The sequence below is a fragment of the Vipera ursinii genome, assembly GCF_947247035.1.
Source record: "Vipera ursinii genome assembly, chromosome: 10".
Taxonomy (NCBI): Eukaryota; Metazoa; Chordata; class Lepidosauria; order Squamata; family Viperidae; genus Vipera; species Vipera ursinii.
Window position 1 is genome coordinate 4419219 of NC_139520.1, and position 13306 is coordinate 4432524.

A 13306-nucleotide genomic window follows, 5' to 3' on the forward strand; every position below is an offset into this window, starting at 1 on the left:
CTATTCTACTGTATTCTATTCTATTCTATTCTATTCTATTCTATTCTATTCTATTCTATTCTATTCTATTCTATTTTCTCTTCTCTTCTCTTCTCTTCTCTTCTCTTCTCTTCTATTCTATTCTATTCTATTCTATTCTATTCTATTCTTTCTCACTGGGAGATGAGAAGGACTCAAAGAGGCATCCAAGTGTGCATAAGCAAGATGCCTCCGAGAAGCCAACCATTTCCAGAGTTAAAACTGCCCTCTCACTCCCAAATCTCATGGCTGTCATCTGGGGCTGCCAAATTTCAGTATCCCAACTCCGGCTCCAAATCCCTGGATTGTGGTTGCCTCAGTCCAGGGTTGGTTCCATGCCAGCTTCACAGCATCGCATGGCTCTTTAACTAACAGCCCATCGTTGGGACCGTCCCTTCAAAGCCTTAATGGGACAGAAAGTCAAAAGTGGGAAGCCAGCCTGAGGTTCATTCCACTAGCCGTGAATGAGTCCTGGGATCTGCCTCCTCATACCCTGGAAAAGGGGAAGGCCCATATTGCCTGTGTCAACTTGGGCTTTAGTGTAATGTGTGAACCCAGATTATAGGCCAGAAAAAGGGGCATTTTAGGTTTCCCCCTTTTTTCTGCATGCCTTCACAAATGCAAGCAGCTTCTCATCACACAAAAGCAACTTTTCACGTGGATTCATTAGTTTTTCCGCTTCATCTGCCAGAAATGAGACTTAAAGGTGAATACAGTACAGGTAGTCCTTGACTTGCAACCAATCGTTTAGTGACCGTTCAAAGTTACAACAGCACTGAGAAAAATGACTTACGACCATGTTTCACTTACAACCGTTGCAGCATCCCCTTGGTCACATGATCAAAGTATGGACACTTGGCAACTGGTTCATATGTATGACAGTTGCAAGGTCCTGGGATCATGTGATCACTTTTTGTGACCTCCTGACAAGCAAAATCAATGAGGAAGCCAGATTAACTTAACAACCATGTTCCTAACTTAACAAGTGCAATGATTCACTTAACAACAGTAGCCAGAGAGGTCGTAAAATGGAGTAAAACTCACTTAGCCAATGTCCCACTTCGCGACTGCAATTTTGAGCTCAGTTGTGGACTACTTGTATATTCATTATGGTCTGGACTAGAGGCACTGAAATGCCCAAGAACCTCACTTTTTCCTCCTGGAATGGACTGGCCCAGCTGCAGAACCTGGTCTAAACCAGGGCAGTCTCAGCCTCCCTCTGGTCACCGCCCCAGGGTCCCTTCCCTTGTCAGCCCCCGGCCTGGAAGAATCTCTTCAGCCGCTGGTGTGGCTCGAATCAGGCAGCCAAATGAGCAGGCCCTGTGATTTCGGTGCTCTCCAGTGCAGGAATCAGGGATCAGAGGAGAGCCAGTTAAACCAAGTGGTTGAAGGTGCTGGATTGGAATCTGGGAGAGTCAGAGGTGTAATTTTACCTTAACCACAGAGTTTTTGCCACAATCTCTCCCTTTCAGCCCTAGCAAGGAGGCCAGGATAAACCACTTTTAAAATGTCACTGAGGGTATTACAGGGAACTGCCCAGATAGTCACCGGGAGTCAGGACTGACTCAAACAAGCAAGCCAGTTTGTCAGATAGCACAACCTGCACAGCCAGTACCTCAATTGTATATTCCTCATCAAACAACTTCTATTGTACCACTGGCTGGTGACTCAAAATTAAAGAAGTCAGGACAGAATTACAGGGCATGGGTCAGTGAGGTTGGACTTTTGCTACGCAGAGAAGGTACTCACATGATGGTGTTTAATCCTCCTGCCCAGCCATGGACTCCTGACATATGGGACTTGGATAATAGAGCATGCACAACATTATTGATGTCAATGGACACTGAATTGCAGCTCACATTTTCACAAGATGCAACTGCCCAACAAATTTGGACTCAGTTAGAGACATGTTATCAGCCTACGTCAATAGAGTCTACATGTTTACTTTTATCTGAGTTCCATGGTTCCAGATTAAAACCTGGTGAACATATTGGAGCACATTTGACTAAAATGAAAGGAATTAGAAAAGAACTGGGTGAAAAAGGCTATCCTATTGATGATTTTCAAATGGTCAGCATTATCATCAGTTCTTTGAATCATGAGTGGAAAGATGCTATTTCCAAGATCAATCAAGTGCCTATTGCTCAACGCACAGTGGATCATGTATGCAGAATTTTAACCGAAGAAGAGGCACTTATGCAAGCTGCGCCACATTTAAGGGAACCACCTGCATCAAAGGCTTCAGTGAGGCGTGCCTTCCGTGGAAGGGCCTACGTTCCAAGGATGCCAAGATGCTACATCTGCAGTCGTGTGGGACATGCCACCCGGGATTGTCCCCAACGGGTTCCAGCGCCCGTCACGTACCAGCCCAGAGGAACAGATTCCAGAGGAGGCAGAGGTAGAAGCGGACGACAAGGTTGGGGTCGTGGTTCCAGGCGTGATCCACAAGCTCCACTTGTCACATTGGTTGTGACCAACCATCCACAGTCTCAACCAGAGTACGACAGACGACTTCTTTGGACTTTGGACAGTGGAGCAGCATTACATGTTACCTACAGAAAAGAGCTTTACACAGAGATGCATGAGCCTCAACCTGAACTTTGTGAACTTTAATCTTTTTAAAATCATCCTGTTCAGGTCATGGGAAAAGGAACCGTTTATATTGAAGAGCTCGGTGCTCTCATTCCTGATGTTTACTACGTTCCGTCTGCCAGTAGTAATTTGCTTAGTCAGAGTCATTTGTCTAGGTTTTCTCATTTTCAGGTCCATCATCTTGAAAAAGCAAGTTATATAGTCAAAGATGGAGATATTGTTGCTGAAACCATGGTGGTTGGTGGTGTTTATTACATAAAACCAAAGTCTAAGCAGCAAGAGCAGGCAAGTATACACGTTCCAAAAATCACAGGCCCAGAGAGAGACGTCCCAGAGAGAGATCCTGTTGCTACTCCAAAGGTTCTGAAGAAGATGCCAGAGTTTGCAAGAGGTTTGGATCTAAAGGGGTGTAAGGTGTTCTTGGACTGTGCTGTCTGCAAGAAAGCCAAATCCAAAGCAGCAGCAATTCCAAAACACGCTACACGTCTGTCAACACGCATATTTGATTTGGTACACACTGACATAGTGGGTCCTTTTGCACCAACACTTGGTGGTAAAAGATATTTCTTGACAATCGTTGATAATTATTCTAGATATGGATATGTATATCCTATGAAAGAAAAATCTGAGACCTTTCAGATCTTTAAAGACTTTGCTAGTCTTGTCTATACCCAATTTGAGGTCAACATTGCCAGAATCCAGAGTGATCGTGGTGCTGAATTCATGTCTCAGCGTTTCCAGGACTGGATGCGTGAGAATGGGATAGTACATCAGACATCTGCTCCTTATACTCCAGCTGAAAATGGAGTGGCAGAACGCAGAAATGGGGTTTTGCAAACCATGATGCGTTGCCTTCTTGAAGATGCCAACCTTGGTCTTCCATACTGGGGTGAAGCTATCAAATATGCTAACCATATCATCAACCGTACTTGGAGTAGTGTGATAAATCAGACCCCTTATTTCATGTTGTATGGACACAAGCCTGACCTCTCACATCTCCATATTTTTGGTTCATACGCTATGGTGAATATTCCCTCAGCCCAAAGAAAGAAAGGGGGTCCTGCAGCAAAAAGGATGAGATTTATGGGTATTGATGATAATTCAAAATGGAGCAAATACATTGACTCTAATCATGTTATTGTGGTCTCACAATCTGCTACTTTTGAGGAAGATGCTGACTGGTCCAGGATTCATTCTAACGATCCTGGAGTTTATTTTCCTAGACATGATGTTGCTGATGCCACACAACCTGATGATCAAGATCCACAGGAGGTTGTCCCTCCCACGGGTTCTTCTCAACCTACTGTTCCGTCTTCGCAAGCTGGCGATGCTGCCACCGGCGACAATGATGAAGACGAGGACGACACGGAAGAAGAATGGATGGTTGTTCCGAGACGTTCCAAGAGGTCCACAAAGGGAATCCCTCCAAAACATTATTCGTGGCAAGTAACAAAAACACCTGTACCTTTGATTTGTAATGTTACACTTCCACCTGAGAAGTTCACACAGGTCAAACAACTTCCTGAATCAGAGCAAGATAAATGGTTTGAGGCAATGCAGGCTGAAATGGACAGTCTAAAGAAACTTCAAGTGTTTACGCCTGCAAGCCCTCCAGCAAACAAGAAAGTTATTGGTACTTGATGGGTCTACAGGATCAAAAAGAAGCCGAATGGTGAGTCGTTGTACAAGGCTAGACTTGTAGCCCAGGGTTTCGCTCAACGTTATCCTGAGGACTATACAAATACATACTCACCCACAGTGCGGACTGAGAGTGTGAAAATCGCCTTAGCCACTGCAACTATCCTTGGCCTAGAGGTTTTCCTGTTCGAAATTGAAACGGCTTATCTACATGCTGATCTAGATGAAGACATCTACGTGAAAGGTCCTCCAGGTTTTCGACAGCAAGAAGGGGATACCTGGTTTCTACACAAAAGTCTTTATGGTCTGAAACAGTCTGGTTTAATGTGGTACCTATGTCTTTCTGACAAACTAAATGCAATGGGCTTTATTAAGTCCGAAACAGATGAATGCATGTTTACTAAAGGATCTGGTAATAGGTATGAGATAATTCTTGTTTATGTCGATGATATTGTTTATATTGGTCCAAATAAGCAGATGAGTGAGGTTTTTGCTAAAGCTTTACAAAGGTTTTTCACATTGAAGTCTTTAGGATGTATTTACACTTATTTAGGTGTTCAAGTTGTCAAAACTCAGAAGGGGTTTAGTCTCACACAAGAAGAGAAGATTGAACAACTGTTACATCACTGCAACATGGAGGATGCTAAGCCTGTGAGTATTCTTTATTGTCTTTCACTTTGCTGTTACTGTCTGTTACGTTAGGATGTAGTCAGCTAACTCTCTTTATAATATATATTTAGTTTTTATATTTTTGTAATTAAAAGGTATTTAGTAAGATTATGCGTCGTGTTTTATTTCCTTCCTTCATGCACATCATGTATCCTCTGAAGCACAATCCTTCGCCCTCTACTAAGGTGATTTATACCTTGACACAGGAAATTTGGGCACCCATCAACGAAGCTCTCAAATATGATGGATTCATGAGAGATTCCAAATCAAAGCAGGAAGCTAAGCAAATCCAACATCACTGACCAACTTTTCAAAAAACCACACAAGACACCTGTCTTCCTCTTTAGCCAGAGAAGGTTGAATGTGCCAACCCAGCCAGATTCAATGACGCATTTGCACAGCACACTTAATCTAGCTACTGCATCAATCTATTCCCTGTTTCATATCAGACCATGTCCCAAATACTGTAAGTGGCCCAAATGGGGTCGATTTGCAGAAGACATTAGACCAGGGGTAGGCAGCCTTGGCTCTTTTATGACTCATGGACTTCAACTCCCAGAATTCCTGAGCCAGCCATGCTGAGGGGAAAGGGAGAGCTTTCCAAGCTGAGCCATGCTGGCTCCGGAATTCTGGGAGTTGAAGTCCAAGAGCCAAGGTTGCCTACCCCTGTATTAGACCATCACCACAAACATCACCTACTGTAGGCAACTTTAATCACCCAGAAATTACAACTGTTACGTGGACTGAACCACTGAATAGACATTTCTGAATACATTTTTACTTCTTTATCCGACTTCTGAAACTGTTTTTATTGTTTCAAAGTGTGGCTAGGCAATGGAAAGCAATCAGAAATGCTGTTCTGTACCAGCCTGCTACCGGCCCTGTAGCAAAAGCAGGGACAACCCCTTTACAAACGGCAAGAGGCTGGAATAAAGCCTGCCAAATTTATTAACATAAAACAGAGCAAGACAAGACACTAACCATGAAACAGGAGCTATGAAACAGGAACTATCCAAGCGGTTGCCTTCAGCAAACCAGCCCTCCCACACATTCCCCTTAAATACAGTTCAGGGCGTGGCCTCTCTCTGCCTCCTTCCGAGGTGCCCCATTGCCTTCCTCTGTTTACTCCTGCTTGACTGCCTCCTGCGTCGGGCATCCTTGAACAGGGCCAGCTGTGGGTCATCTTCATCCATGCTGTCAGGCTCACACAGCTGGGTCTCCGTCGTGACCAGGTGGGAGGGGCCCGGCTGAGGGCTCTGCGGAGCCTCAAGGCCATCATCAGCAAGCTCTTCAACACCCCCCTCCTCCTCCTCTGAGTCGTCTGACCCAACTGCCGAACCCACAGGCTGACCCTGAATCACAACAAATGCATGACCATGCATTATAACTCGACTGATTATTATTCAGCCGTTACCTTCATGTAGCAGCAAACAGCTTTGCCTTCAGACATTGTGGCTGCTTCATCATTGGAGGTTTTTAAGAAGAGACTGGACAGCTGCTTGTCTGAAATGGTATAGGGTCTCCTGCTTGAGCAGGGGGTTGGACTAGAAGACCTCCAAGGTCCCTTCCAGCTCTACTCTGATTCTGATTTTTTTTACCCTTCCAATATTTTGTCTTTAGTAAGCTCTTCATCTCTCTTGACATAACTTGGCTTTGAAATCTATTTTCTTTTCTTCTATAACTTTCTATCTATTTATGAATTCCTAATTTATCTTCTTCCTCCTTCCATTCCAGGTTAGAATATAAGCACGCAATGCATTTTAACAAGGATCCATAAGGAACGGTTCAGTGAGTCGTATGTGGGAGACACTTCAGGGGTGGCGGAGCTTCCCTTCTTACATCTCAGCCTTCACTGGTATAGATCTGAAGTTATTTCCATCTTATTTCGTTCCCAGCTGCAATAGCCAACTGCAAACCTTTTTTGAGGCTTCCACCTAACCCTTTTATTTTATAAATATAAATAAATATTAAAAATGTTTATATTTCCCATAGAATTTTAGGAAGGATGCATTTCCCCCCCACATATTTCATTCCCCCCCCTCCCCCCTCAAATTTCCTAAACTTGATGCATGGTATATCTGAATTGTTCCAGAAGAGATACAGTCAGACCAATCTCCATAACTCCGGCTCTTTCCATTATATTTACCTATTTCCATTTATAAATTAGCTTAACTGTTTCAGTAAATGTTGAGTGAGAGAAGCCTTTCACGTATTCCCAGTGGGCAACTCTATTTTGGCTTTCCTGCTGTAAACCAAAACAGGAATAAAATCTTTGGCTTCTTAATTGTGTCTGTACCTGGCTCAAGAATAGCAACTGTAAGAGAGATCTTGGAGTCCTAGTGGACAATCACCTAAATATGAGCCAGCCGTGTGCTGCAGCTGCCAAAAAAGCCAACATAGTCCTAGGCTGCATCAACAGAGGGATAGCATGAAGATCAAGAGAAGTGATAGTACCACCATACAACCCTAGTGAGGTCACACGTGGAATACCACATCCACGTCTGGTCACCATGATACAAAAGAAGTGTTGAGAAAGAGTGCAGAGAATAGCAACAACCCTGATAAGGGTTCAGGAGGCTAAGCCGTATGATGAATGGTTAAGGGGACTAGGTATGTTCAGCCTAATGAGGAGAAGAGTTAGGGGGGAAATGATAGCAGTCTTCCAATACTTGAGGGGCTGTCAGAAAGAAGAGGGGGTCAGCCTATTCCTCAATGCATCTGCAGGCAGGACAAGAAGTAACAGTTGGAAAGATACCAAGGAGAGATTCAACCCAGAAGCAAGGAGAAATTTCCTGAGAGGAAGAACAATTGATGGGTGGAACGGCTTGCCTTCAGAAGTTGTGAATTCGCTATTACTGTAGGTTTTTAAGATGAGACCGGACAGCCACTTGTCTGGAACGGTGTAGGGTCTGCTGCTTGAGCAACGGGTTGGACTAGAAGACCTCCAAGGTCCCTTCCAGCGCTAGGAGGCTATGATTTTTGCCGTTTAAAATTTGGGGACCTGTTCTGCACTCTTTTAAATTGGAAAGGTTTCTTTGGAGGTGAGGTGAGGTAATTTTGGAACAATTTAACTTGTCCTTAAGAGCCTGACAGCTCTAGTTGTTAAGGCACTCAATTACAAATATGACCCCGATTTCTCCCCGTTATCTTATCCATGAGAGTCAACTGCACAACTTTGGGCCAAAGAAGGTCACAATGAGAATCCACTCCCAAAGGAGAACCACAGGAAGCCCTCCATGTAGCTCAGTGCTTCTTAAGCTTGGCAACTGAAGAGATGGGTGGGCTTCAATGCCCAGAATTCCAGCATAGCTGAGAATCCCGGGAGCTGAAGTCCACCCATCTTCAAGTTGCCAAGCTTGAGAAACAGCGGTGTAGCTGTTAGGAGCTCTGTCCCAACCCTCTGTGCTGACCACCGAATAAGGGGTGAGTAAGGAAGCCTGCTTCGCGGGTCAGACTTTGCCAAGGGCAGGAGAAAGTCAGCCTCCAAGAAAGAAACACAAGCACAACAGCGAGGAGCGGCAGCTTGTGCTGGAGGCAGAGAAGCCGCCCCTTTGGTACCAGGCGGCAATTGTGTAGATTTACAGCACCACTGGCATTTCAAAGGAAGGAGAATAAGAACCCGTTTGTTGAGTTCAGCCAGTTGCTGGGATCTGGCTGGACTAGTTCTGCCAGAGCAGGGACAGGGGGAGATGGGGGATTCCAGAGAGGGCACAGAGAGGAAGAAGAAGAGGGGGGGGGAGGTGCTAGTTACGCACAGGTAGTGTGGCCATGTACAGGGAAAGTGGCACTCACTGACAAGCAGGTTCCCAGGAGAGCAGGGCATGGGAGGCTCATAGCAGTCTCCTGAATACAGAATATCAGGATTGGAAGGGACCGTGGAGGTCTTCTAGCCCAGAGGTCCCCAGCCTTTTGGGCACCAGGGACCGGTGCCATGAAGGAAGGTTTTTCCATGGACCAGAGGGGGTGTGGTCTTGAATACTGCCTGCATCCTGAGGATGGAGCTTTGCTTGTTTGTGTGGCCCGCTTGCTGGCATGCTGCGGACCAGTGCCCTCCACAGACTGGGAGTCGGGGACCCCTGTTCTAGCCTAACCCCCTGCACAAGCAGGAGACCCTATACCACGCCTAACAAACGGTTGTCCATTGAAAACCTCCAGTGATGAAGCACCCACAACTACTGAAGGCAAGCCATTCCACCGGTTAATTGTTCTCACTGCCAAGAATTTTCTCCTTGGTTCTAGTTGGAAGATGGCTATCCTATCACCCCTAATCCTTCTCTTTGTTAGACTAGATACACTGAACGGCCAAGGGCCCCAGGGATGGCCCCACATAACTACAACCATCTTTAGTTATTCAATTCCAGATGTTGCTCCTCCTCCTCCTCCTCCTCTTCCTCCTCCTTCCACACCTCAGCTCATGTGCAGCAAACAACATCTCAGGCATTTCTGGCAGCATGCTTGCTATTCACCCAGAAAAGCAGCTCCACAATCAAGAGCCCTCCAGATACGTGGCAGCCACAATTCCAAGGATGCTGAGCCAGGCCGAGTTCCTTTAGGAGGAGGTCGGGTTGGGAGGGCAGTTAGGCTGATTAACAGGAATTGCCAACAACCAAGCTGGCCTATCTCCATGGAAAGCTAGAGAACCCATCATGGAACCTTGCCTTGGCCTGCTCTTGGTTTTATTACTCAACTGCCTGTGAGGTGTCAAAGGAGAAGAAGCAACAGATGGCAGCTCAGATGGAGACACCACCTAGAGCTAAGATGGCACAACCCAAGAATCAGCAACCATTGGAAAGTTACCCAATCTGCTGGGAATTATTCTCTGGGAGTGAGGGAAATTAACAGAGGGAGGGCCAGGTGTGTCATTTTCAGTTTTACATAGTAAGGCACCGTCTAAACCCAGCAAGGAAATGAACAAGCTGCTTTCCCATGCTGGTGCAGTGATTAGAATGTAGTATTGCAGCTAACTCACTGTTCACTGCCAGAAGTTCAATCCTGACCGGCTCAAGGTTGACTCAGCCTTCCATCCTTCCGAGGTTGGTAAAAATGAGGAGCCAGATTGTTCAGGGCGATAGGCTGACTCTGTAAACCACTTAGAGAGGGCTGCAAAGCACTGTGAAGTGGTACAGTGTATAAGTCTGTTAGGGCTAGCTCACTGATTTTAGCCCTGATCTTGACCATTAGACCACGTGGGGATTATTTCACGGTGACTTGTGCCAAAACCTCTGTGCAATGTGGTTCTTTCAACCCAGAAGCTCACTCTTCCTGGCATGCTGCTTTTCCCTTCCTCCCCGGCAGAATTAATCCTAACTGCAGAGGAGGAGGAGGAAGGCACAGAAAAGCCATCCAGTAGTCAAGTGTCCAACTTCCACCAGCCCGAAGCTTCCCCATTACCTTTGGGGAAAGCCTTAACTGGGCCTGATGTCACTGTCTTTCCTAAGTGAAAGTCACTGTCATTGTTCCTGTGCCATTGAGAGCTGATGGAATAGGAAAAAAATAACACGGCACCGTTAGTACGGGTCAACATCTAGGCAATGTAGTTATACCCTTGAAACTCTCTAAGGGTTAATCTTGGTTTGGTCATCTTTGTCTGGGGGTTTCCAAAGGTTGCATGAGCCCCTTCCAGCTGGCTTGTTTAGAGTTAGCTGCGTTGGCCATCATCTTGAATATGTTCTTTGCTGCCCTCAACTCATTAGATTGTTTGCTAAGAAAGAGCTCTGTTCCTGAACTCAATCAAATCCTCCTGCTGTTTGGTTGGGCCGTGAAGAGAGCCAGGCTCCAGTCCCCATGACTGGAAAATCGTGATTTATCAGCTAGCAGAGGTGGGCTCAACAAATCTAAAAAAAAACCCTGAGAGCCCGTTTGGTCCAGTGGTTAAGGCACCCGCTAGAAACAGGGAGATGGTGAGTTCTAGTCACACACTTTGGGCCAGTCACCAGGAGACGGTGAGTTCTAGTCCTGCCTTAGGCTTGAAAACCAGCTGACTAACCCCACAGGGTTGGTGTTGTGGGACAAATAGGAGGAGGAAGGTATACTGGATATATTCGCCACCTTGAATTATTTGTGCAAATAATAAAGGCAAGATAGAAATAAATAAATAAATAAATAAATAATAAGTTGTGGCACACTAACCCAAGCAATTGCAGAGGAAGAAGGCAGACGCAAAGGGGCAGGAAAAAAAAATCACAGTAAGGCAGGAGAGCTAAGAACTGGCGCGGGAGGCAGCGAGAAAGCTAATCATTAGTGAACCACGTTTGCTGGTTGCTGCCAGTGTCACGCAGAACCCTTTCCATATTTGCTCTGGCACAAATCGGCCTCCACTCCACCCAGTCCTACCTTTTACCTGAATCCTTAAGAAATCAACTCTGAACTAAACAGATACATGATCTACTCTGATATGTCCCTCAGCCTGAAGCAGGAGCATAGATTATTGTGACCGTGCCTCTGTGTGATACATGCAGGTTAAACAGCAAAGTCAAAAGAGCGTGTCAGGAGAAGCCACAGAAAGCCATGTCCATGATGCACCACCAAGACAATGGCAATGCGCTAAGAATCACAGTGAAGGTAAAAAAAATTTATTGTGCAATTTTTCATCATCTCAAAAATGACGAAAAGAAACCCTAGAGGGGGGGCACCCCAGTGCATCAGCTGAGCCCATGTAGAAAAACCCGGAACTTAACAGCTGTGGTTGCCTGGACTGCTGCTGGGATTGAAATGGAGAACGCTTGAAATAAACGGGCGTCCACCCTCACCTACTATGGCACTCGGGATCAGCTCTCCAAATTGTACAGGTACCACACCCAGCACCCATCGTGCACAGCCAATCCTAACTGGGGGTGATGGAATCTGGAGCTTTTCTCGTTTGGAGAGCGCTTCTCAACGGCTCAAGGTGGACTCAGCCTTCCACCCTTTTGAAGTGGGGAAAAATGAGGACTCAGATTTTGGGGGGGAGAGGGGGCAAATGCTGACTCAGTAAAGCACTGTGAAGCAGCGCCATATAAGTGCACGGGCTGTTGCAATTGCTTCCAGGCTATCGTTCCCCAGAGAGCAGCTATTCAGGCATCTGCTTTGGTTAACTACGGCTCTGAGTTCAAGAAGCGCCCTAGAGTGCTTGGAGGGAGCAGGAGACCCTCCCGAAGCGGGTGGCGCCTGCCAGCCGTGGACTTCAACTCCCAGAATTCCCCTCAGAGAAGGCTGGCAGATGAAGTCCGAGGGCCCAGAAGGGCCCGCCTGGGAAAGACCGAAGCGGCTGGTCGGGAGCGGGATGCGGGCTCAGCGGCCGGTCGCCGCCACCAGCCTCGGGCGGGCTGGGCCGGAGGATGGAGAGGCAGCCCGCTCTTCCCCCGCTCGCGGCCGTTTTCAGCTTCCGCGCCTTGAAGGCTCGGCCTCGCCTTGGCCCCGCGGCAGGACAGCCTGGCCCTCGGGCGAGCATCCCGCCGGGAGGCCGCCGCAGCCGGCCCGGGGGAGCCGGCGTGGCCCTCGCCCGCCGCCTCTTACCTGCTCGGGCTCCAGCTCGCCCAGGTAGTACTGCTGGAGCCAGCGGCGCGCGTTGGCCGAGTGCCGGTGCGGCGGGCCGTCCAGCGCCTCGCTCACGTCGGTGCCGGCCCGCTCCAGCAGCGCCCGCCGGCCGCCCGGGTGGAGGGGCGCGAAGGCGCTGAGGTCGTAGAGGCGGCGGCCGGTCAGCACCAGGCAGGCGCCCTGGGCGCAGCGGGCGCGCAGCTCGGCGCGGCTGAAGGAGGCCGTCGTCGTCGTCGCCGGGGCAGCCATCGCGGAGCTTCTGGCGGGGCTCGGGCGCGCGGGACCAGCACCTGCAGGCCGACCCGCCCCGCCCCGCCGCTCCTCCGCCCAAGCATCGCGCCCGGGCCCGCCCCGCGCCCGCCCGCCCGCCGGGCAGGGGGCCCCTGAACGCGCGCAGAGTGCCGCTTCCCCCGGCGGGCAAGGCCCCGCCAGACGGCCCCGGCCGAGCCTCCTGAGCCGAGCCGGACCGTCCCCGTGGACGCGCTGTGGCTCCTTCGCACGACCCGCGGGCGGCTGGCCGGGTCGGGCGGAGGGACGAGGCGGCGTCGCGCACCCGCTGAGAGCCCGGACCCGCCAAGCGGGCGGGGAGCCGCGGCCTCGGCGGGCCTGCGACGGCCCCGGTGGAGCGAGGGGGGCAGGCCGGGCTCTTGGGACGGGGCGGGCGGACGGCCGCGGCACAGCGAGGACCGCGCCGCAAAGCGCCGGGAGCCTCCCGCCTCGGAATCCCCCCCGGCGCGAAAATCTGGCTCGCCTGGGAAGATCTGCCCACCCGCACCGCTCCGCTCAGCGGAGCCTGAGAACCTGAGAACCGGCCCCGTCCAGCCGGAGGACACGCGACCAGGAGCCTCGACTTACAACAGTTCGTTTCGTGACC

The 13306-nt window shown here is 48.9% G+C and overlaps 1 protein-coding gene across 1 annotated transcript in view; it reads right to left on the bottom strand.

The window, feature by feature from the left end:
* FA2H (fatty acid 2-hydroxylase) overlaps window positions 1-12681 on the bottom strand; it is a gene marked incomplete at both ends in the record, with an annotated part of 56297 nt that extends 43616 nt beyond the window's left edge. Inside the window, one exon of the mRNA XM_083370709.1 lies at window positions 12412-12681. Within this exon, the coding sequence (XP_083226835.1) occupies window positions 12412-12681 (270 nt within the window). The remainder of the gene's footprint in view (window positions 1-12411) is intronic.
* Between the last annotated feature and the right edge of the window lie 625 nt (window positions 12682-13306).